The sequence below is a fragment of the Malus sylvestris genome, chromosome 5 (assembly GCF_916048215.2).
Source record: "Malus sylvestris chromosome 5, drMalSylv7.2, whole genome shotgun sequence".
NCBI lineage: Eukaryota > Viridiplantae > Streptophyta > Magnoliopsida > Rosales > Rosaceae > Malus > Malus sylvestris.
This window is the reverse complement of record NC_062264.1, coordinates 35,289,744-35,315,904: the sequence shown is the minus strand read 5'-3', so window position 1 is coordinate 35,315,904 and position 26,161 is coordinate 35,289,744. Positions and strand designations below refer to the sequence as shown.

Below are 26,161 nucleotides of genomic sequence, written 5' to 3'. Positions count from 1 at the left end.
AACTTGAAGCTGAGCTGACAGGTTTGCAGCTTCAGCATGAAGATGAGTGTGAGAAGATGCAGGATGAATTGGATCTTCAAAAGTCTAAAGTACATATCTACCATTAAGTAATTGATGTTTTTGTACCTTTTACTTACAGAATGATAATTATCGCAGGAGGAGAAGCAGAGGGCATTACTGCAAATGCAATGGAGAGTTTTGGTAATAAGCCATAAGAGGACCAATTCAAAGAAGGTTGGCTTTATAATAGATAACTCTCTCTCTCTCTCTCTCACATCCACAAACACAGATTCAATTACTATAAGTTGTTTAGTTGCAGTTGATTGGATGTATTAGTTAATCTTAATTTTAGTCCACATAAATTACTATGGCTGTGGAAATTGAACTAAAAAGTACATTTCTTTTTTAAAATTGAATTTTTTTTTTAATGCTACCAGGAAATAGGTGGTTGCAAATTATTTACTCCACTAATGAAGAATTTGTTAAATGCCATCTGTCTCCATCTAAAATGTGCCCTTTTTTTTCTTAGATAAACAATCTTTTCACTATCTTGCACGCTTCGGCAACAAAGATTAATAAAACTGCACATCTATTATAGACAGAGAGATGTAGGGAGAAGTTGGAATTGGAGAGAGAGAGGGTGAGGGAGGGATGGGGTTGCTTTCCGAAGATTTGTTTCGAATTGTTTCTCCAGTTCTTTCTATTTGTTTGGGATTGTTTCTTTTTTACTGAATTATTTTGGTCCATGCCACTAAAATCTGATTTATGCTATTAATTGCTGCTTAAATGTGACTTTTGGTATTAATTTTTTACCTTTCATGTTTATGCTGCGTTTGGATTCCATTCGAATCAAATAATGTCGTTAATCTTGATATGAATTCTCTCTGCAACAATAATTAGGGACTTTAGTTTAAATTATCACTAATTTGTTCTTGCTTTGGCCTTGAATCTTGGTTAATTTGGACTGCAGGTGGTTCTGATATGGAGGAGAAGCTGCAAGAGCTTATGATCTTGCTGCACTTAAGTACGACTGTTCTTTAACTCATATAAACTTTTCGGTAGGGTTCAAACTGTTAAGAGTTTTATGATTTTGCAAAAGCTTTTAGTAGCAGTAACTTGGTCTATTTGCAATTGCATTATTACACTATACAAAGCTAGCAGCAGCTTAACCCCATTCACAAATACATATTTACTTTGTCCTTGGCGTCTACGCTTATTGCTGTCACTTCTCTTTTGTACACTTCCTCCTTTTTGACGAAATTACAGTTTGCCCTCAGTCTCCGGCTTTCTTTTGCAGTTACACCCCTGTGCTCTCACAGAGGGAAGCTCATGGCTGACACTGTCGCTTAGGGTATTTAATCTTTGGCATGCCATTGTCTTTATTTAATCATTCTTTGAATGAAATTCCGATAGACATCTACGTCGTAGTTTGACTTTGTTTTTCATTGCACAATCTGAGTTGCCCCAATATCTTTTGTATGCAATTTGGTGTAGACAAGTGGTTTTTGATGATTTGGTATCTACAATTAATTACCCATACAAGCATGAGTTTCGATTGCGGTCTCGATTTTTCCTTCAATCTGCATTTGATTTTTCTATTTTTTGTTTGTTGCAGCTGTCGATTATCTGCGCATTATTTTGCTTTTTTGAAATTTTGATTGCAGTTTGCTTTCTGCTGGACGTTAAACGTTTTTGTTCAATGATTATATATAGCTTCAGATGAGGAGACTAAAGAATGAGTTTTGGATCCTAATTATGGCTGCTCTTTCCTTGGAATGGGAAGTGCTTTCAATTCTTCTTCGTTTTCTTTTCTTTTTGGAAGGCATGAGTCTGAAGTTTGATCATTGAGTTTAACAAACAAATATATCGAGATATAAAAATTGAATTTAAATTTGTAAATGAATTATCTATTTTTTTTGAGATTTGTGTTCGCATGCTAAAACAAAGTATAGTAATGATTGTTAGTTTGCTTGGACGAGATGGAATCCAAATTTATGGGACTAGAGGAGAAGTAAAAAACTTTTTTTGGCCCTTTATGGATCCTACAAATGGTTAGGTAAAAACAGCAAGGGTTGTGAATAATTTTAATCATTCTTTTTCTTTTATTCCAATGGATTTTTTTATTCATTTTATCATTGGGAACAGTTTTAATCGCATCAAATAATATTTTTGAAATTTTGATTCTATCCTCTGAATCAATTCTTTTACTTATTGGCTGAACCTTTTACTTCCCTTCCAAACTTGAAAGCAGGAGGCCAAGTCTCCTGACTGGTCCAAGGGCTAGGAGGTCAACCTTGAGCAACCTGCCAAGAGGATTTTACCGACATGGTTTGGTTTCTGAACCTCATCATGTCTCCATATATTTTTTTTTTATATATATAGAATGCTTCTATCTGCAGATCAAAACACATCATTTTCTGAATTTTCAGGGAATGAAAATTCAATCAACCAGCATTGATTCTACCTAATGTTAGGTTATGCCACTGGATCTCTTATTCATAGTGGAAAAACTGAGTTCGTACCTGTTATCCTATTTCTCATTTATTAAGTCTGCTAATCCTTTTTCTTCTTAATTCTATTTGTTGCTGCTGGTTCCGATATTTCAGGGTCCTATCTGTGTATAATGTATTTGCCACTTTTGTTGTTCTTATCAATATTTACATCTTAATTTTTTTCAATTTGTTTCTTTTACTTAACATGGTTTCAACTTCTTGAGATTGTGAGTTTAATTAAGATTTTATCATATGATATCAAAGTTTAAATTTGATAGTTTTTTGAACCGAAATTGTGTCTTTTAATGTGAATAAATTCTGTTAACAAGGATTTTGGTCTCTAAATTTTTCGTAGTGTAATTTTTATGGTATAATTTATGCCATTGTCTTTGTTTTTGTACTTCTCCCATTTGTATGTAAATTCAGTTAATTGGTGAAATTTTTGGGTCTGCGAATTCAATGAATTGGCCAGATGGACCCATAATTAATGCAGTAATAGTTGATTTCATTTTGGAAAAACTGGTGCTGGCCAAAGAGAGGTCATGATGTCCCATATTGTATGAACTTTATGTCAATAATGATAGATTGTAAGGTAATTGAGGTTTGTGCAGACAATAACTATTAATACGAATGGATGGACCGATGTCGGGGGTACTGTTAAATTATGTATAAGACATTCTTTCTGTGACGTTGGAACCCAAAATTGGGATGCATTTAAACTTAAGGTATTATATATATGGGTGATTTCCTTCTTTTTCGTTTCTTTGATATGCATGATTGGGGAAAAGCAGGAAAGACCTACTCACACAAGATATGTATCAATGTAGGTTCTAAAGTCGATTTCTTTTTCTATATGTGTGCATATTACAGAGGCAAGGAGGATAGGGGTTGAAGTTTAAGAGATGTGTGAGATAGATTTCAAGCTTATTCAGTAAGTCTCTAATTAAGTCCGAATAAACTGCCTTCATTTCTTTTCTATCCATCCTTTAATTTTACTTGGATAATTTTATTTTATGTAATGATTTCTTCTGGGTTTTTTCCATTTCATATTTTAAATACATTGAAGGTTGAAGATGGAGACAACAATGGAATTCTGGATGCCGAGGAGAAGAAGCCTGGCATTATTACATCTTTATTTTTGAGTGAGTATCTCTTTCTTTTCTTCTGATTTTGCTTCTTTCTTTTAGTTGTTGAATATTTCAAATTTTCAACTCACATGTTCATATACATTGTTGAGGAGTGTATTTTGCTATTAACAGGCCATGATTTTTAGTAATTGTTTTTTAATTTTTATGGTATTATTTTTCCCAAACCTAAAAATCATAGCAAAGCTTTTTCAAACGAAATTTTTTTAAAGTATTGCGAAATGGATAATGGCATAAAAAATTATGTTGCAAGTAACTTGACACACTATAGTAGGTTTTCTTTTTGGCATGTATGTGTTTCTTATTCGCATTCATGATTCCGTTATCATTTACATTTACTTTTGCATGATTTCTCATAAATTGGATGCGAATCTATTTATTGTAAAAATAACTTTTTTAGCCAAGCAAATGATTTGATTGAGCAACAGATGCATCAATCATATACCGCAAGTATGCGATGCCCAAGACATTATAGTGCCTCCAAATTATCACTCTCTTTGGTTTTGGACAGATTACATTAGATTTTATTGTTTATTTGATGAAGTTCTCGATTAAGAGCATATATATTTTTCAATTTATCCCCTTTTTTATCCCCATTTGCACGTGTTTGTTAGCACTTTGAATACCTTATCCCCAATTTTCAAGATCATGCAAAACAATGTGACATTGCCTTTCTGTTTATCTTAACATTGCCTCTCTGTTTTTGATATCTTTGTTTATCTCTCTGAGAGAGAGGAGTGCATTGTTGTCACATAATCACATTACATGTTTCATTATCAAACTGTATACAATTTCTGATTCTTTCACGTCTCAGACAATATAAGGATCTTGAACCCGAAGAAGACAACAAATGACAGGCAGCTATGTACTGGTGAACTACAAGCATCTGTATTTCATTACAAAATCAGGTGAAATACAGGTGTTTTTATATGCAAAAAAGTCAGGTATGGTGTAATAATAACTTTCTCATGCTATTCTATTTGATTCTTTAATCAAAGTTTTGTAGTTTTTAGTAGTCAAATTTTCTCAAGACGATTTGAGTGGGGAAAAACAATGTCAAACATATGTCGTATATATAAACGTTTCTTTTGGTTGTGAAGATACACTATGGAGCGTGTGCATATTTGAATTTTCAGTTTCGTCAAGTGTATTCAATCTCCCATTTCATTATAGAGACCTCACGTAGTACCTAATTTAAGATGCATGCTTCAGTACAATCGAATGGAAAAAAAAAATACCATTGCAATGTTGGTATTTCGTATATCTTATTTTTAACTACGTTTTCTATTGCAAGTTATTGCCACAACAATTTATATGCGCAATGTCCATTTGGCTATTATGCATGCATTATTTATTCTAAGTGAGGAACGCTTTAATTAGTTCCTCCCTCATTTTTCAGGTACAAAATGGTGCTGAAAGTTTTCCTCATTATGCTCCTATGCCCAGTTGGTCGGGTGTATATGACATGCAGTGAGCACAGGGACACAGATAGGTTAGTTTATCCATGATGCTGAGCAATGTCTTGAATGGTATCTGGGTTGCCACGTTTTAGATGCTTAGATCTGTGATTGAAGTGTTATCTGTAGTTTTTCTTTTTGGAATTCATAATGTTTGCAACTATAAAAAATAATATTCTTTTATACCTGTGTTTCTCTTTTCTTTTTTTTCATGAGAAATTAATTGTCATTGGCAGCACTATAGAAAACCATCTTTCTGCATTATTCTCCACTTCATACAGAATTACATGATTTTAGGTTTAATATCAGATGTCTTGTATGTGTAAAATGCATGTTGCTTTTGTTTCTCAGGTAAGCAGAACATTTTTTACAATCACATCTTTTGTAATCAGCTTGGTTGAATGTATATAAAAACTAAGCTGTTTTACTTACGAACACTGTTCACTCAGCTATCCTTTTTGTTCGTTCATGATTATGTTGAATTTTTTTCATGTTAAATGTGTCTTATTCATGTTGTTAAGGCTGGTGCATTCAAGTCCCGCAGCAGCGCGCAGGCCTATTACTAGTTACATCTATTCTTAAGAATGAACCTGTTTTGTTCCATCCTTCTGTTAAGGATTATAATTTATGTAAAATTTATAAGTTTTCTCTCTTTCGGGTTACTTTATGTTTCGAATTAGTTGGGTTTAGCATTCTTCATAAGCTTTGATAATTGTTTAATTTCTAAGTTTTGTTCCATGCATGGTTGATTTACAGTTTGACATTCTCGACGATGATGATAATTGAATTCAGGATTATGATTCACCCCGAACAAGGACGGATATGTTGTCTATGCCAACAAGGGTGTAAGGTGAGATATAGTTTTCGTTATGTCATTGTAGTAGCTTGGCATTTTCCAAGGACTTTTAATTGCTGCTGCATTGTTGAGTACATTAAGAATGATGTGGTAAACCGGAGAGGGAGTCATCAGCTTATGGACGTGTTAACACATCCAATGTGTTGTAATCTTTTTGCTACTTAAACATGTTAAGACATCAATTCTAAAAAAAATTTGGTCTGCTACTTTACTTATGGTGTTGTTGGTTTACTCCAATCATAATACCTAGCTAGGATAGCCTTTCTTTATGTCTTAATTATTGATAGTGCTATATCATCATTGCAGGCTATGTTGGAGCAAAAACTGTGCAGGCAAAGACATAAGAGTGATGGATTTTGGAATGAAATGCAGAGGATATCATTTTGTGCTGCTTAAGTAAAAGTTTCCTCTTCTGTTATATTTGTGTGTTGGATATTGTAGAAAATTAATATAAGTTGTATATTCATGATAACTGATTGATTAAGATTACTTATAAGGGGTATATATGCACAGAAGAGCTCTGCATGAGGGTGCTATTGGTTTACCTTGACTGGATGTGTTGCAGGTGTGGGGTTGTTAAAAAAAATAGGTTTTAAAGGATCCTTTGCAGATGCAGGATCTTCTGCTAAGTTATGGGAATTCCTATTATTAAATGATAGCATTGCAATCCGAGTGTAATTAGTTTAGTTTAGTATATTTTATTTTATTTTATTTTTTTTGTGAAATGCTATTTACAATGTAATAATGTTTCTTTGAATTCAGTTGTTAAGGTTTCTTTTTATATTTTCCCCCCTTTAGACATTTGCAGATTTGTCCGGAGTGTGTGAGTTGCTGCAGCCAAAACAGGTGTTCTCTCCATTTTTCATCTCTTCCATACTCAAACCCTAGCCGCTCCACCTCTCTCTCCCATACATAAGCAAACTCCATCTGAAAGCCGAAGAATCCAAAGGTAAATCCCTTCGAACTCTGCAATTATCAACCAGATTTCATACTTTTTTTGGGATATACACTGCTATTTCATATAGTGTTATTTCAATAGTTTAATCCTAAGACCTAGATCATGACATCAGAATTTCGATTGATTTAGCTTTTGTCCTATGCCTTTTTTGTAGGCACAACAGGGATTGTAGACTACACAAAGTTAGAAGATATGAAGTATGCGGTAAGTCCTTTTACTTTCTCACTCCAGAGTCCAGACATTCATATTTTCTCAACCTTCTATGGAGCATGGGTACTAGGTTGTTGAATATTGCTTTCTCAATATGTCGATGTGTCTAAAGCGTCTATAAGAATCTCAAACTTCATAAATAATTTCCATGCAGATCAAAAAGCTTGATGGCTCTGAATTCCGAAATGCTTTTGACCACCAATCTGTTCGCGTATGAATCTTACAAGTTGAAAATTTATTTTCTTTCCGCCTGTATTTTTGTTTATCTTTTGCTCTGTTGGGTTTTTTCCAATAACTCAAAGGGGCCGAAAGGTATTCCCTTTTCATATTCTTCTCTCCCAATTTCTTTAGGGTTAATTTTAATTTTCTTATGCTATTTGCAGTGGTGCTGTTTAGGGTTTAACTATTTTATTTCAAGATTCCTTTTAGACACAGTAAATTGTTACATTTTAAATTTGTATTTCATAGCGTGGTTGCTTGATTCTAATGTCGATTTGTTACAACAGAAGTGAACCTTTTTCTTTCAATAATTTAATCTGATGTAACTCTGTTTTTGTTCTCTCATGTCTAGGTTGGTCAAGGACATGGGGAGAAGAGCACTTCGGAAATGGGTATGAAGGGAAATAAACTTTTTGAACTGCATTGGCATCTATTGTTCTGGTTTTTCTTTGACAAGTTAACTTGCTCTCTCTTTGCAGTAAGGTGCACAAATATGGGAAAACCACGACAAGGGAAAGCTGGGATATTGTTGTGGATGAGGAGACCTATTACGAGTGAGTCTGGACTTGGTTCTGGTTCTGTCTGCATATAGTATGTTGAAGCAGTCAAAAGGATTTCAAGGGAACCAAATATAAATAATTTAGATTACATCTTCTGGTATTGCTCTTGCTGTAAAAGTAATTTTGATCTTTCACTTTTTGATAAAGGGCTGAGCCGCATTAGCAGATAAACCTTGCTTCATTCATATATATCCTTCTAAAAAGAACAGATGAATTGCCCTTATCTCAACACTGCTTCTATAAATTGCCCTTTGTACCAGTTTTTTTAAGACGGCCCAGCAGCCCACTACTAATTACCATCAATACTGACCTTAACTTAAGCACGTGTGCAATTCAATAGGTATGGTTTTATACAGAATTAAGGCCTCAAGGCAATTAGTAGTCGAACTTTCTATATAAGAGGATTTAAACCTCAACAAGTTTCCTATGTGGCCATGTGGGACATGCTTCAACACACTTAATTGGTATAAACGGAAAATACACTTCTTTGTGTGTTTTGGATAGAAGGCTGGTTTCTCCATAATCTAGACATTTTGGAGTCCAAGTACGAATCGTGCCGTCAGCTGCTTTGAAGTGGAAAAGCAGATGAACATGCACTGAGGATGGAGTCAAGTTTTGTTGTTATTATTACGTTCTGTTTTGTCAAATGCTGTTTGTTATGGGATTCCTATATTTATTAACAGGGAAAAGCAGATGAACATGCACTGAGGAGCAAGAAAATGGACTCGGATGAAGTCACCAGCAGAAGGATTCGCAGGAGAATAGACAGCAGGGATGTCAATACGGGAAGATCAAACTGCGCGCGTAATGAGATAACTCAGGTCGGACATGCACGCGTACGCACCTAGGGTGTGGCAAGGGCTAGGGGCGTTTACAGCATTGTGCACAGCCTAATGCCTGCTCGTCCCAAATTTGAAGAGGAGCTCATTAAGAACGTTTCTGGTGAAGCAAAGAAGGCGCAAAGGAAAAGGTTCAGGCTATGGTGTTTTATAAAAGCTTGAGGCATTGAGGAACCTCATTTGGACTAGAGTAATGGTTTTCTGAGTTGCATGTTTTTCCGTTTCCTAGTGTCGTCGTTTTTGTCTTAGTTTTTTTAAGGAAGTTTGGGTTGTTGGACTGAAACAATGCTTTTCGGTTTCGTAGTGTTAAAATTTGGACTTGAATTTGATACTATGATTCTATGAACGTGTGTTCAATCTCGACTGACCTCCACATGACTTGGAGCTTACTCTACCTTTACCTCATATCCACCTTCTTTGTAGTATCGATCGAATATGGATCGAGCTGAGGTGGGCTTTACACACACCAGGGTCCAGACTCATCATCTAATGAGTCCATGGGTCCATTTGGTCGCGGTAGGCAATATCCAAGCGCCTCGTCTGTCAGGTCCATCTTAGGCTAATGAAATGGTTGGCCTGACCTGGGATCCAACCTGGTACGAAATGGCTGACCCGACCTGATGAGATGGGCCACGCCTCAACGGGCTTCAAATGGTCGTCAAACCTCACCTCAAACATGAAATCAGATTCTCTTTGAATCTCGCAATCCAAAATCGACAAATCGAGATATCCAAACCGTTCAAGAGAGGGGAGAGACAGATTTGGACCATGTGGGTCAATAGGATAGGCTAATGAAGGCCGTATGATTTAAAATAAGTGGTTTGAGTCTCTACATCCGTTTGCGCTAGATTGTGACATTCGAAGAGGTTCTTGATTCCCCAACCCTGTGATTATCTCAACTCGGCATCGGGTGTTTTACCCCAACGACGTAATCATACATTAAAAACTTCAGTTAGTACTTTTTTTTTTGTGAATACAGAAATTGAGACTTAGTCGTCTTTGTTTTTGTGAAGATATAAGTCTCTTGTCACTTGACTTAAAGGCTTAGTCGTCTTTGTTTGGTTCTGGAGGTCTGTTTTCAGATTTTCTTTGTATCCGTCCCCAATCTGCATGTACTTTTTCAAATTTTCTTTGTGGGCCCCATTGTTGAATTTTGACTGGTGGACTTGAATGGCCGACCCATGCAGCGTGAGTCATGCTCGTATTTACTTGTCCTTTTGGTTCGGAAACATTCATATATATTATATATTATATTTTGGAACCTAGAATCTCGAGTGTAGTGATAAATATTATTAATTATTTAAGTTACAAGTCCTTTGCTGATTTGGAACATTTATAAGTGCTTAAGTAAGTAGAATCATAAAACAGACGAGGGATGAGAGTAGGATGATAAGAGATTTGAGAGAGACAAGTCAGCGGACCATTGCTAATTACGTCAATATTGCTCCAACTTGCAACATTACAAAGGAGTTGAGAGAGAATAAATTCAATCACAAAAAGTCTCGGTGTCATTATATATAGAACTATTCATTATATTTTTTTTTTCAAAGTGAAATTCTTGTGATATGTGTAGGTTCGGAGAATTTATTCTGTAGGCCCGGAGATATTGTTGTGTGTGACTTCAAAAAATGGTGTAGACGCCTTTAATTCCAGGCAAAAACTTAGAAAATGACAGGCACATGGTGCACACGCATTTACTTAAAGATATAACAAGGACCAATGCTTTACTAAGAAATATAGCTAATCAATCAAGCCAAGTTGAAAAATTGGTGCTTTTGCAATGGCAGTGGCTCTTTCTGTAGAGATGCTTTTGTTCTCCTCTTTGTTTTTGCTACCAATTTCTGTGATTTCCCAAAATAATGGAAGAGTAGCAGTTGGGAGTTCTCTAACTGCAACTACAGGCGACTCCTCATCATGGCTTTCTCCTTCCGGTGATTTCGCGTTTGGATTTTCGCCCCTCGGAAACAATGATCGTTTCTTGCTTTCGATATGGTATGCGAAAATCCCAGACAAAACCGTAGTTTGGTATGCATATGACGGTAACAACCCCATGGTTGCACCTAGGGGATCAGTTCTGAACTTGACTGCCAACAGTGGACTAGTTCTTAACAATCCTCAGGGTGGAGAGATATGGAAATCCGAAATAACCTTGGGGACTGTTGCGAACGGGGTCATGAATGACACCGGAAACTTCGTCCTTCAACACCAAAACTCGGGGAGCTTGTGGGAGACCTTCAGCAATCCTACAGACACCGTTTTGCCTGGACAGACAATTGAGAGAAACGGGACGCTTTCGTGTAGACAATCGGAGACTAACTACACAAAAGGGCGGTTCCGGCTGAGCTTGCAAGGTGATGGAAACCTCGTGCTCATTTCCGTCACAACAGATAATGCCAACATCCCTTACTTCTCCACGAAGACCACGTCAGGGAACGTGCCAGGTAGTCAAGGCAAACGATTGGTGTTCAGCAGCTCAGGGGACATGTTTGTTCTAAGAGAAAATGATGGAAGAGTCCCTCTTAAGGGGACAGAGGGAGTGTCGGTGAGGGACAACTACATAAGGGCAACTCTTGATTTTGATGGGATTTTCGCTTTATATTCTCACCAGAAAAACTTCACGGGAAATGCAAGTTGGATTAGTCCTCTGGTGTATATGCCGGATGATATTTGCCTACGACTGGGCGTTGGTGTTTGCGGTTACAACAGTACCTGTATGCTCAAACCAGATAAAAGGCCAACCTGCGAATGCCCAAAAGGGTTTTCTTTTCTTGATCCGAAGGATATATACCGAGGCTGCAAACCCGATTTGAGCCGGAAATCTGTGACACGCGTGGAATCAGTATTATTAGGTACCTCTATCTTTGTTATTGTTGTCTTAAGTTCTGCTCTCTGTCTCGAATTTTTCTTCGTTTTCCGGAAGAAACCTGCAAGACCTAGTTCATCCAAAAATTGAAGACAATTAATGCGTACATGTCCGTGTGTGTTACACTGATTGCATATGTTGCTAGCTAATTGTTTATGATGCAGCAGATAAATGGGTTTGGATTGGCATTTCTATAGCTGCTGCTCTAGTGCTTTGCACCGCGTACTATCTACTCCGACGAAGAAGATCAGCCCTTGCATCAGCTGGTATATTTCTTTAAATCATGTGCACCAGTAATACAGGATTATTAATCACATCTTTGACAATTGTTGTCTCCATTGAAACTTTAATTTCTTATAATTGATCTGTATAGGTGAGAACCGGACAACGCTTGAGAACGAAATGCTTATCTTCATGAAATCTAAGCGACATCATGATTTTAGCGTTTTTAGCTATTCATCCATCGTGGCTGCCACAAGAAACTTTGCTGAAGAAAACAAGCTAGGACAAGGAGGGTTTGGACCGGTTTATAAGGTAACATTTTGAAAAAACAAAAATTTCTGCTTCTAATTCAAAAGCTGTAAGAAAAAAAAAATGGAATTAGCTTCAATTGCCTAAAAATGACAGCAAAAGCATGATATGGATTATCAATTCAGGGGAAATTGGCAACGGGACAAGAAATAGCTGTGAAGAGGCTTTCGAAATGTTCAGGGCAAGGAACATCAGAATTCAAGAATGAACTGATACTTATATATGAACTCCAACATACAAACCTGGTTCACCTTTTCGGATTTTGCATTCATGGTGAAGAAATGATGTTGATATATGAGTATCTGCAGAACAAAAGTTTGGACCACTTTTTATTTGGTGAGGAACCAAGATACTTGATTTCATTTGTTAAATTTACTATCTGATTTTTATTTTACTGTCAAAGTTCATAGAGTACTACTATTAATTAATATTAGTCCTACTTAACTCAACATATTGGACAGATCCAATCAGAGGTCTACTACTAGATTGGAAGAAGCGTTTTAGCATTCTCGAAGGAATTGCTCAAGGGTTGCTTTATCTGCACAAATACTCAAGAAAGAAAGTAATTCATAGAGATGTAAAAGCTAGTAACATACTACTTGATGAAAACATGAACCCAAAAATTTCAGATTTTGGTATGGCAAGGATTTTCACCCAAAATGAATTGGAAGCAAACACTAGAAAGGTTGCGGGGACACTGTAAGTATTTCTGCATCATATTGACGTGGTCCTCCCCTTTTGACTGCTAAACACGCATTTTTCCAGATAAGTATACTGACTATTTTTCTTTTTCATTTGGTGTAGTGGTTACATGCCTCCAGAGTCCGTGGGGGGAATTATTTCTGTAAAGTCTGATGTCTACAGTTTCGGGGTATTGATGCTTGAAATCATAAGTGGAAGGAAAAACAACAGCTTTTACAATGACGATCGCGCACTCAATTTAGTAGGATATGTATGACAAACAAATCTCTCTCTTAAAATTTATAATCATATTTTTCTTCTTTAGAATGAAATGCAATCCTTGTTCTTCAGGCATGGGAGTTATGGAAAAAAGGTGCAGGGCTAGAATTAACGGATCCAACATTAGGAAATTCGTTTATTAAAGAGCAACTGTTAAGATGCATCCATGTCGGTCTGCTTTGCGTAGAAGAAAATGCAGCAGATCGCCCTACCATGTCAGATGTCATATCTATGTTGACAAATGAAAGCTTTCCATTAGCATCACCAACAAAGCCAGCATTTTTTGTTGGAAGGAGGACGGTGGAGGCTGGTATAAGTGGGAATCAGCAACTTGAAACTGTTGCTTCAGCAAACTACAAGTCCAGTTCTGATTTTGAAGCGCGTTAATTAAAGGTAAAAATCATATTTGTAGTGCATCAACTAAGTGTTTTGCATCTGCTTAATTGAAAAGACTGTACTTTACTCGACTAATTAGCATCAGTCAAACCACTTTCGCAAATTGGTATGTGTCCTGGGAAGAAGTCAATAAATTAACGGCGACGCTGTTTTTGTAAATGTAGGAGGTTATGCATCAACTGGAGTTGGCTGATGGCTTTTGGCACCTTTCAAGATACTTGAGAAGTTTTAGAGTTTAATTTACAGAGGGTGCTTGCTTCTGTAGTCCCTATATAAAATAAAATTAAAATAAAACTAGATGCTCATTTATTACCTTTGAATTAAGGATATGTGATGATGATGATCCATGAAGTACTGTGATATATAAAATAGTATGTCTTTCATTCAATTGAAAATTTTCGTATTGTTTGATGGAACGAGAAGGCTTTTGATAAGCATATGTTAGAAACACTCAAAACGTTTATGAGTTAAACAATTATCCATGTAACGTATATTATATATAGCCCAACATACGGTCTCTAAAGTTTTAAGTAATACATCCTTGCATCACTGTTTAACTCATAAAACCTCACCTCTCCATCCAAGTCTCTCGCCCCTCCCCATCCCATACTCAATCTTGAAACTTCTCCATCCAAAACTAGTGTATATTAATTGCATTACCATAGTCGAAGTTGTCCCTAGCTATGAAAAAAAATTACCATGTAAATTAGGATTTGTTTTTATTTTATGTTTTATGTAAAATTGGGGAGTAAAATTACTTGAGCTACAACCACTTTGCGAGTTATAGATCAACCGTTCGATTTCTCTAATATTATAAAGAATATATCTTAAACGCTTATCATTTGTTAAAAATACTGAATTCCTAGAATTTTGTTTGAGTCATAGTTTCCAAGAATTTGTTCGAGTGAATCTTCCTAGTATAGAAACTAGATTGTTTGTACCTTTCCTCTTGAAATGATGTCGTATCACATGACCTTATTGGTTTTTTATATATTTTTTTAGGGTGTGTTTGATCCAGGAAGTCTGGCATGAAACCAAACTCAATATTCGATCAAAAATCTAGGATGCTTCCGCTGCAATTTCACTCTCCATATTCCAAAAAAGTCTTCGTTTTCATGTTAAACAAAAAAAAAAAGTCTTGCATATGACAGATACGTGATATGTTGTAAGAAAAATAAAATTGGATGATGTGATTTACGTGGGAAAGAGGTTGTGAATCTAGTCACCGTTGTCAGCATACAAATGGGTGATCAAGTCTTCCGATAAATTTTGGGGTGTGCTATCCACACACCCCTTTTTACTTCTCACACATTCCTTGTTAATTTTTGTCCGTTGATTTTCTTCAATTCATCATATCCGACGGTCGAAAATAAAAAAGGTGTAAGAGAAGTAAAAAGGGGTGTGTGGATATCACACCCCTAAATTTTTAGTAAAACTTGTAATTATTTTTTTTTTGGTCAAAAAATAGATTTTATTAGATTAGAAGTTAAATTAACTACCGACGGGGTTCGTAGATTAACTACCGACGAGGTTCGAACTCACACCGTCATGCAAAAGCTTAACACCTTTCCACCATTGTAATAAATGGTCACTTGTGTAAAACTTGTAATTATTACTTTATTCCCTTTTTTTTTAATTTATAAATGCCTTGTACAAAGATTGTAATGGTTTAACTGAGACGCGTTGCTTGATTAAATTCTTAATCATGTTCTGGTGATGGATTTCATGTCTTTCTTCCTCATCATATGGAGAAATTAAACTTCATGTTATGGTCATTAATTAATCATGGCAATAATCAACTTAATCATTTTTGCATGCTGACTGTGGACCTGCAAGGGACACACTGAAACCAGCAGGAGACACTCTCAACTCCTCAAATTCTTTGGTCTCTGCATCGGAGAAGTTCAGTTTCAGTTCCTGTGTACACGACGACAGTTCCAAAAGCACCAGCTACGTATCTATCCAGAGCAACAAGGCCGATGGCAACATTGCTTGGATTTGCAACCGTAAAGCCCCTATTTTGTACGCACTCTTGCCTTGGACAGGAATAAAACCTTGAAAATTATGCGGGGGGGATCCTAATCCAATTGCGTTTTTCTCAGCTCCACAAACTACTAGGTCTACCAACATAAGTAACAGTATTGCTACTGTTGTGGCTATCCTTTTGGATTCGGGAAATTTTGTACAAGAAGAAGTGAACGTAAAGCTTTGATTACCAGTTGACACCTTTTTACCGGGCATGAAATTGGGTGTCAACCGTACAAACGGCCATGTTTCGTGGATTTCATCATGGGAAACTAAAGCCAACCGTGCGCCGGGGCCTTTCACGCTTGATTGGGACCCTCACCAATTGAAGATTAAGAAAGGAGAGGTGATTTTTTTGGACTAGTGGTGTATCCACAAGTAGTACTAATACATTTGGGTATATTTTGCCCAAGGAGTCCAAGCTGAGGTATAATTTTAGCATTGTTTCAAATGAGAATGAAGACTCCTTGACTTGCACTGCTCTAGATCTCGATCAAGATTCAGAATGGGTGCTGAACAGCCTGGGGAGACTTGGCAACCGAGACTTTGAAATTGCACATGCTAAGATTTCAATAGCGGAGCCATGAATTATTTGGTGGCATGCTAAGCTAAAATTATTAGTACAAAATCAAATGGTTAAAATTTTTTGTTGCTTGCATAAAGTTACACAATAATAAGCCTAAAAGCAACAATTTGAAGTAAGAAATTTAACTCTAAATGAATCAAGTTTCAACTAGATTTAACAAAGAAAACCTTTAAAGTTGCAACTTACAATATAAAGAAACATACATCGTCAATCTTGTCATAACAACCTAACAAATAAAAAGAAAAATACCTATTCAAGTTGTGCCCTTCAATCCTTAATGGAATTGAAATCCTTTGTTATTTCATCTGAATCAATCTTTTCGGCAAGCTCTTTTTAAAATGTAGACAACCATTGAATCTGCTAGAAATTCACTCTCTATCTTTGACACGCCCCAACCCCGATATCCCAACATACCAGGGTAGGCACGTGCTAGCCCACGCCCAAGGGTGACAAAACCATTTTAAACATGCAAACAATTACAAGATAAGTAGTTATAACGATTATACCAAAGCAGGAATGTGTTTAGAGCATACAACTAATTAGAAATAATAGGGAAGAATCACTATAAAAAGATATGAATAAGGGAATGATACCTACACTGAGAAGATTCAAGGATACCTATATCAACATGCCATGATGCCGGGATCATGTGCCTCGATCCTAACTCCTGAGGAGGCGCAAAAACTGAAAAGGTGAGTGGACCAAAGTTTATATTAATAATACTAATAATAGGAAAACATTTTATTTATGAACATAATAACCCCTTATTTTGAAAACATATATAATACTACATATAGGCTTTATGAAAAACCCTAGCATGCCATGAAAATCCATTTAGAAGGTAGATATGTAAAATCCAGTGCTTGATAATGAAAATGTCGTTGCCCGAAGGCAAATTTGTAAATCTTGTCAGTGAAGTGCTCAACTAAGGCTATCATAGTTGGCCGAAGGTAGTACATGTCCATCACCCCGACGGTGAAGCTAAATAACCTGTCTATCACCCGAAGGTGAAGCTGTATGAAATAGCATAACATCCATACCGACACTAGCCATGGCTAGTGAGGTTATCTGACACTGCTTTCGATAGTGAACTGGGGGTATATAATATATCATATCTTACTCCTCCTCATCATCTGTGTCCTATGGCCATACACATCTATACCCGTGGTGTGCGGATGTGCTGTATGATAACCCACTAGATAAGTACCAAAAACATATCTCAAAACTCATATCAAACCCGGAGCTCACTAGCTCAAAGTCTCATCTCATAAATCCAAGATAAATTGTATTCATGAAATCCATAAAATAATTCATGTTCGTAAAACCGTAATATAAATCGTATTTGAAAACCATAGAAATCCATATATGCAAATCCAATAATTCAATACCTAATAAAACGTAATTTCGATAAATCAAACTATTTCGTAAACCATAATTATAAAAGTCCATAAAGCATATTATAAATCATATTCAAATCATGAAATATGGAATGCATGCTAGGCTAATATTTTATAACAATATATAAGTTTAGAAGGGGTCTACTCACAAGTTTTCCATTGCCCGAAAGCCGCTCGAACCATCAAGAATGAGGTCACTTCCACCGATGCACCTAAACACAATTAAAGGTCGTTTAATAAAACTCTATGAAAACGTTAGAATTTTGGAAAAAGGACGGCGGATTCGGGTTTGGTACATCGAAAAACCTAAGGAGGAACCTTAGGTTTTCCTGCATACATCACCGCACGAGCCGCCATGGGACGGCGGCCAAAGGGCCACGCGCCGAAGCACGTGGCGGCTGGTAGCCCTGACTCGCCGAAGAATTCAACAATTCTAAAATTCCCAAATTTTACATGAATGAAGATCTCGATAAGAGGAACAACTTTCATACCTGGGTCGAAGTCCAATTCAGCGGGAAAACACCTCAAATCACCCTCGATCTGCTGAAGTGATTATCCTGGAGACACATTTTTACCGGGTATGAAGTTAGGTGTCAACCGCAGTGCTGGCCACGTCTGGGCACTTATATCATATGTAGATACCTACAACCCGGCTCCGGGGCCGTTCAGTCTTGTTTGGGACCCGAATGAACATGAATTGAAAATCAATAAAAGCGGAGTGGTTTATTGGACTAGTACTGGTGTTTAAGGACCAGACATCAAGATATCCACCCGAGTGCCGAAAGACTCCTCCTTGTACGGCCTCGAAGAGAACTCTCAGCCGCACGGGATCAAGCTCTACCCGAACGATCCATACATCATCTTCACCACTGACTTCTCGGCGATCAATCTCAACACTGATTTGTACGGGTCCCACCCAGTTTACATGGATCTCCGGAATGTGGGCAACGAGGCTTACGCGCACTGCGTTCTGCTGCTCAACAGCAATGGCATGAATGTGTTCTACATAGGGACTTCTCTCACCTACAAAGTCATTGGGGGTGGTTTCGACTTTTACTTTTTTTCTGCGCCGACTCCGTTGGGCGTTGTCGACCAGTACACAGCGTTCATCGGCAGACCGGCCCCGATGGCCTACTGGTCTCTTGGTATGTTCTGCATCCTACCCTCTGCTTTGCCTTCATTAACTTCCTCAGTTATTCCTAATTCTAGCTTTGGACTAAAAGCTTTGGATGTGTATTTTTTATTAATTTTATTTAAGCGATATACTATATTTAGATGCAAAATAGCGCACCGTTTTAGTTAAATTGACCAAACCCAGATTAGCGGTTGTGTATTTGTTTAGAAAAGAAATGTTTTTGTTAGCGTCTCAACTCCCAAATCTTTTGTGAATCTTTTTGTTCTATTTTGTTGTGAGTTTGTGAATGATTTTTTATGTCATTTTAGTATATAATATGATTTGGTTAGTTCACCCAAGAAAAAAGAATGTGGATGTTGTCTCTGGCCCTTTCAATTGAAACCAAAATGTGTTTCAGGTGCCTAACACAACCTCTCACTACTCACTCACATCATTTGGTATTTGTAATTTGAACTTTTCTTTCTGATAAATTTGTATGCTTTCTGGATTTTTTTTATGGCAGTTTTGAACCTTTTCTTTTCTGAATTTGTATGCTTCTCTGGGGTTTTTATGGCAGTTCTGAGGAAGAGCAAGAAAAAGGAAGAACCATTATTAGAAGATCTTCCCAAAGAGTAATACGATGATGCGACTGCCTTTATCCTTTAACTTGGTCAAATTCAATGTGGTATTTATGGGTTTGATATTGATTTTCAGTTAACAATGACTTTGGGGAAATTGATCGAGTCTTCATTCAAAGTAACTTTTCATGCAGTTACATACTGATGAAATAGAATTCAATTTTGTCATTCCCTTCTTTTTTTAAATGCAGTTACATTTATATGATGATTTACGGCATATATTCATCTTTTAGTTTCTAATTCTTCATGCAGTCTAAGCCATGAAGGATTTGATCAACCCACAATTGATAACAATGTGCGGCGGCACCAACTGTTTTGGACAAGGAACAAGTAAGTACCATTTTTCTTCATTGTTCCAAAGTATTATATAGAGATTGCTTTAATATCTTGGCTTCTTGGCTGTATGTGGGGTGCCTGAGATAGGATTTAGGAGATTTGGTTTAGGGTTTGCAAAGAGAAAGAGGGGGTTGTCCGAGAGAAATGTAGGAGGATTTAGGCGAGGGATTTCAGGGATTTGTTTAGGGTTTCTTTTCTGCGATTTGGAGACAGAGAGATGGGACAGAGGTGAGAGAGAGAGATACGGGAGAAAAGCATTTCATTTTCCATTTGCTTCCTGAAACCCGAGGGATTTCTGCGATTGCATAGAGAGATTTTCTTATTATGAATGTTGTCTGTTCTTTTACAGGAAACTCTAGAAGCTGACATTAGGATGTTCAGGAAGAAACTGATTTGTAAAACGACTCCAATGCCAATCTTCTATCAAGAGCCTCCACCTCCTAAAACGGACCTGAACCCAAGCTCAACCCCTTCTCTGCCGCCGCTAACCTGCACCCTCCATTGCCCGCACTTCGAATCGTAACTCTCAGCTCAAATCCCTTTTAGTTTATTTTCTCATAATTATTGTTCGACTTGATTTAAATTTTGTTCTCTGTTCGGTGTATAATCAGGTGTTTCGGGTGTACGCACCAGTTCAATCTCCACCATCCGGTCATCGTCGATGAGGCCACGGAGTTCTTCTAGACAGTTGGAGTCTCATATTTCACTTTTGACAGTTGCAAATTGGTGCTTTACTTAACTTTGTTTTCCCCCTTAATTTCGTAAAGTTTAGGTCTTTTCTTAAAATTTAAATAAAAAAATCTTTCTGGTATTGGTTAGTTTTGATCTTGATATTATCTGGGTTTGGTGTTAGTGGGGATGGCGGTGTCACGCAAAGTTAGCCGTTCTTGGCTCATCGAAAAACCCCCTGATTGGGCTTTATCAAGAGGGAACTCATAATGTAGTAGATATTCCTCAATGCAAAGGTCCCAATCCTAATGAATTTATATTTGATATTTAATCCTTGGATTAGTGTTAAATTTTATATTTTTTTAGTTTAATTTGTGTTTTCTTTTCTGTTTTTGCAGGTCATCATCCAAGTATTATTGCTGTTGTGGAGCTGCTTAAACAGTGTCCCTTTTTGGTTATTAAAACTCAATGTTACCTGCTTTCATTTCCAATTTTTTAGTCTTCTATTCTACATTTTTAATAAGAAGCCGACGGTGCTGGTGGTGGGCGGATGGCTAACATGGTTAGTCCGACCTAGAACTGGATTGTGTAATCTAGCTAGCCTTTCTATTTGTTTACTTGCTGCAATTATTCAACTTATGCTGCTATAATATTTGCTTCCTTCTGTTTTGTCCTCTGCCATTTGGATCATGTGAATGACAACTTTCTTGTATATTTCGAATAATGAGCAGTTTATTGCTGTTAATCTTTTGATCACTGTATATGTTGCTAATTTACCTTCTCAAACAACGTACATGTAAACATTGGTATATAAAACTTATTTATATGTTAATCGTATGGTTTCTTTACTTTTGAGTTTGGTTGAACAACAACATTTTCTACTTTCTAGAGTTCATCCTCTTTATTTTAGCCCAGGCCAACCCACTCCACTATGTTCGAAGCTCTTCAACTTTTTCACACAAATTACTTAAAAATTCCTGCTCTTAAACATCTTAGATCCCTCACTCACCCTTCTGGCGGTGACGCCCCAAAGGTATATTTCTCTCATTGCTTTCAAAATTCAATATATGTATATATAGGGGCGAAGATTATGATGAGAAAGGACAGTAAATAGCTATCAATATGTGAATGTCTTATTTTCTTTCACTATGTAATAGCATCACTAACTTTTGTTTTTACTGTCTTATTGTATTTCCCATGTTGAGAGACAGAACTAAAAGGACAGTCGAATAATGGAACAGAGTCGGTATCTGGTAATCTTTCTACTTTACCAAAGCCAATTGCAATTTGTTTTGGAACAAAGAAAGATGCTCTGTTAATCTAGGGATATGGCACCCACTTGGTTTTTGGATAGGATTTGGTGCATTATCGAATAAGGACTTTTTTCCCTTTAGAATTATCGAATCAGTGCTTATGTATGCTGTCTGCAGATGTTACAGTAACAACTACAAATACAAGTTGAGAGGAAGATCATATTCCTTTTGTGGTGCAGCTGGGGTTTGTTATCATATGCGGTGCTTTTTGTTGTATGGCCATATGAAGCTGCAGATGCAAATATTTCTTAAGGTAGCCTTCTTCACTATGAATAGATTCATACATGCATACTTATTCACGCTTGCATACAAGCTTTGGGGTTGCTAAAATTTTCCTTTGGGTTTCATAGGTACATGATGATCCTTCTTACGCTCTAGTTTGATGGTCCAACTCAATGGGTGAGTAATGCCGTTTATTTTCATGCGCATGTTTTCTGGAAGTTCATTCCTGTTTTGGGATGTTTGAATATATAGGCATTGTTTAAATTACAATATTTTATTAAGTTAAATTGTTTAAATTACTTTTTATTTATAATTTTAGCCCTTGCACCACTTTGAGAGACTGCTGGTAGAGCTCATAGCAATTGATGTAAGTCCCTTACTAAGTCCCTTACTTCCATAATAGGGTACTTGGAGTGACTGCTGTTAGAGCTCATAGCAATTGCTGCAAGTCCCTTACTTCCATAATACAGACACTTACATTTATGATCATTTTTTGTGTTAAGACGATACAGTTATAACTTATAACCGTCTTACATAGATCAACGCATATGTATATCGAATTTACCTGCATTACTCGAACAATTTGCTTTTCAATTCGCGGAGGGAATTAATAAAATCCAATATCTGTGTAAAAGTTTAGTTTCCAACTTTCTAGCAGTGAAAATGTTGCCCTTTCTGCAGACTACACCCTTTCACACACTCACTTTGATATGGTTAAACATATATATTCAAGATTTTGATCTCTGTGTGATTTGGCAATACTTTTCACCGAATATTCCTCTCTCTCTCTCTCTCTCTCTCTCTCTCTCTCTCTCTCTCTCTCTCTCTCATGAAGGCACTCATTGGATTAAAAAAAGGTTAATCAAATATAGTCGGAAAGGGATGCCAAAACTTTGTCCATTCAGAATTTCAACTGTGAGTAATTTCCTTAAGAGAAGAACAAGTTTGTATCACTGTTTTTGTAATTGTGTATATTATGGTTCTTTGAATGAAAATCCTAATTTGTACAAATTACAAGGTATGTTACCACCGTCCTTAATGTACATATATGCAATGTGCAAAATTACACCTATTCTCAAGAATGAACATGCTTTGTTCCATCCTTCTGTTAAGGATTATAATTTATGTAAAATTTATAAGTTTTCTCTCTTTTGGGTTACTTTATGTTTCGAATTAGTTGGGTTTAGCATTCTTCATAAGCTTTGATAATTGTTTAATTTCTAGGTTTTGTTCCATGCATGGTTGATTTAAAGTTTGACATTCTCGACGATGATGATAATTGAGTTCAGGATAATGATTCACCCTGAACAAGGACGGATATGCTGTCTATGCCAACAAGGGGGTATGGTGAGATATAGTTTTCGTTATGTCATTGTAGTAGCTTGGCATTTTCCAAGGACTTTTAATTACTGCTGCATTGTTGAATACATTAAGAATGATGCGGTAAACTGGAGAGGGAGTCATTAGCTTATGGATGTGTTAACACATCCAATGTGTTGTAATCTTTTCGCTACTTAAACATGTTAAGACATCAATTCTAGAAAAAATTTGGTCTGCTACTTTACTTATGGTGTTGTTGGTTTACTCCAATGATAATACCTAGCTAGGATAGCCTTTCTTTATGTCTTAATTATTGATAGTGCTATCATCATGGTGTGCTATGTTGGAGCAAAAACTGTGCAGGCAAAGACATAAGAGTGATGGATTTTGGAATGAAATGCAGAGGATATCATTTTGTGCTGCTTAAGTAAAAGTTTCCTCTTCTGTTATATTTGTGTGTTGGATATTGTAGAAAATTAATATAAGTTGTATATTCATGATAACTGACTATATTCATGATAACTGATTGATTAAGATTACTTATAAGGGGTATATATGCACAGAAGAGCTCAGCATGAGGGTGCTATTGGTTTACCTTGCCTGGATGTGTTGCAGGTGCGGGGTTGTTAAAAAAAATAGGTTTTAAAGAATCCTTTGCAGATGCAGGTCTTCTGCTAAGTTATGGGAATTCCTATTATTAAATGATAGCATTGCAATCCGAGTGTAATTAGTTTAGTTTAGTTTTTTTTTTTTTTTGTGAAATGTTATTTACAATGTAATAATGTTTCTTTGAATTCAGTTGTTAAGGTTTCTTTTTATATTTTCCCCCTTTTAGACATTTGCAGATTTGTCCAGAGTGTGTGAGTTGCTTCAGCCAAAACAGGTGCTCTCTGCATTTTTCATCTCTTCCATACTCAAGCTCTAGCCGCTCCACCTCTCTCCCCCACACATAAGCAAACTCCATCTGAAAGCCAAAGAATCCAAAGGTAAATCCCTTCGAACTCTTCAATTATCAACCAGATTTCAGACTTTTTTTGGGATATACACTGCTATTTCATATAGTGTTATTTCAGTAGTTTAATCCTACGACCTAGATCATGAGACATCAGAATTTCGATTGATTTAGCTTTTGTCCTATGCCTTTTTTGTAGGCACAACAGGGATTGTAGACTACACAAACTTAGAAGATATGAAGTATGCGGTAAGTCCTTTTACTTTCTCACTCCAGAGTCCAGTCATTCATATTTTCTGTAACCTTTCATGGAGCATGGGTACTAGGTTGTTGAATATTGCTTTTTCAATATGTCGATGTGTCTAAAGCGTCTATAAGAATCTCAAACTTCATAAATAATTTCCATGCAGATCAAAAAGCTTGATGGCTCTGAGTTCCGAAATGCTTTTGACCGCCAATATGTTCGCGTATGAATCTTACAAGTTGAAAATTTATTTTCTTTCCTCCTGTATTTTTGCTTATCTTTTGCTCTGTTGGGTTTTTTCCAATAACTCAAAGGGCCGAAAGGTATTCCCTTTTCATATTCTTCTCTCCCAATTTCTTTAGGGTTAATTTTAATTTTCTTATGCTATTTGCAGTAGGGGTGGGCACTTAGAACCGAAAACCGAAATCGAAACACGAACCAAATCGAACCGCACCGAACGGTTTGGTTTTGCGGTTTTGAAACGGTTTCGGTTTTGTAACCGAACCGCAACATAGAAAACGGTTTGGTTTCGGTTTTGGCTTTTGAAAACCGCACCGCAAATATTAATAAACATTTAATTAAATGTCCATATTAGATTTCATGTTTTAATTGGTCGTTTGTTAAAATCCATACACTTAGTATGGACTCAACCACACTAGAATATCATCATTCATCACTCTCTTTTGTTCATTAACTTGAATGACCTTTGTTATTTTATACCATCACACACACATATATGTACAAGGGTGGACTAATCTTGTTATCAAGAGTCGAACAATGATCTACTAAAGGCCACTCATTTGAAGCATGATATCACATATTCTAGTATGAAAATTTCGCTCACGTTTAATGAATTCAAATTTATTCAACTTGTTTTATGAAAAATATTGTAAGGGACACCTTTTTGTTGCACAAACATGTTTTAACATCACAACTACATGCAACATGCTAATTGTTTACATAACAAATGTCATTTTCCTATTACTATTGGGAAATGCTTTTTAATATGTTAAATTGCAAATCGTACATTTTTTCTTAAAAACCAAACTGAAACCGTTTGAAATTGCACCGAACCGAACCAAACGGTTTGGTTTCATTTTGGTTTTGGCTTCAAAACCGCACCGAACCAAACCGCAAAAACTTGCGGTTTTGGTTTTGGTTTCAATCAAAACTGAACCGCGCCCACCCCTAATTTGCAGTGGTGTTGTTTAGGGTTTAACTATTTTATTTCACAGATTCCTTTAAGACACAGTAAATTGTTACATTTTAAATTTGTATTTCATAGCGTGGTTGCTTGATTCTAATGTCAATTTGTTACAACAGAAGTGAACCTTTTTCTTTCAATAATTTAATCTGATGTAACTTTGTTTTTGTTGTCTCATGTCTAGGTTGGTCAAGGACGTGGGGAGGAGCACTTTGGAAATGGGTATGAAGGGAAATAAGCTTTCTGAACTGCATTGGCATCTATTGTTCTGGTTTTTCTTTGACAAGTTAACTTGCTCTCTCTTTGCAGTAAGGTGCACAAATATGGGAAAACCACGACAAGGGAAAGCTGGGATATTGTTGTGGATGAGGAGACCTATTAGAGCAAGTCCACCTCTAAGGACTTTATGCCAGCACCCAACCCATTTATCCATTCCCGATAGACTCTAATGAATAGTAATAGGCCAATGCATCTCTATCCCTAACAAAAAATAGCCTAGTCAATTTTATTAAAATATTATTTTTATTATAAAATAATAAAAATATTTATTTTTTATTATAAATTAATTATTATAAAGCTGGGCAGGGATTTTGTTTCTTACATAAAAGAGGAACAAACTTGGTCCGGAAGGAAAATATGGGGATGTTTCGTGGGG

General features: G+C 36.4%; 2 protein-coding genes and 1 pseudogene across 6 annotated transcripts; all 3 read left to right on the top strand.

The window, feature by feature from the left end:
* Positions 1-825: 825 nt before the first annotated feature.
* On the top strand, positions 826-25,992 carry LOC126624553 (uncharacterized). 4 transcript variants are annotated; one of them, XM_050293625.1, is made up of 5 exons: positions 23,971-24,092; positions 24,258-24,307; positions 24,469-24,525; positions 25,691-25,728; positions 25,816-25,992. In XM_050293625.1, exons 2-5 carry the CDS (start codon positions 24,303-24,305, stop codon positions 25,953-25,955), a joined length of 240 nt encoding a protein of 79 aa, XP_050149582.1. In that variant the 5' UTR covers positions 23,971-24,092; positions 24,258-24,302; the 3' UTR covers positions 25,956-25,992. The 4 variants fall into 4 exon arrangements, 1 of the variants encoding a protein (XP_050149582.1); XR_007624139.1 differs by lacking the exons at positions 23,971-24,092; positions 24,258-24,307; positions 24,469-24,525; positions 25,691-25,728; positions 25,816-25,992 and adding exons at positions 826-1,058; positions 1,298-1,351; positions 1,714-1,753; XR_007624138.1 differs by lacking the exons at positions 23,971-24,092; positions 24,258-24,307; positions 24,469-24,525; positions 25,691-25,728; positions 25,816-25,992 and adding exons at positions 826-1,058; positions 1,298-1,351; positions 1,665-1,753.
* Positions 10,434-13,881, top strand: LOC126624528 (cysteine-rich receptor-like protein kinase 14). 2 transcript variants are annotated; one of them, XM_050293603.1, is made up of 8 exons: positions 10,434-11,585; positions 11,767-11,865; positions 11,973-12,133; positions 12,256-12,466; positions 12,592-12,829; positions 12,935-13,082; positions 13,163-13,483; positions 13,651-13,881. In XM_050293603.1, the coding sequence occupies exons 1-7, from the start codon at positions 10,517-10,519 to the stop codon at positions 13,475-13,477; spliced, it is 2,241 nt and encodes a 746-aa protein (XP_050149560.1). In that variant the 5' UTR covers positions 10,434-10,516; the 3' UTR covers positions 13,478-13,483; positions 13,651-13,881. The 2 variants fall into 2 exon arrangements, with proteins under 2 accessions (XP_050149560.1, XP_050149559.1); XM_050293602.1 differs by having other exon boundaries at positions 11,764-11,865.
* The window catches only part of LOC126624542 (putative alpha-xylosidase 2), a 65,935-nt pseudogene continuing 57,725 nt past the window's right edge, over positions 17,952-26,161 (top strand).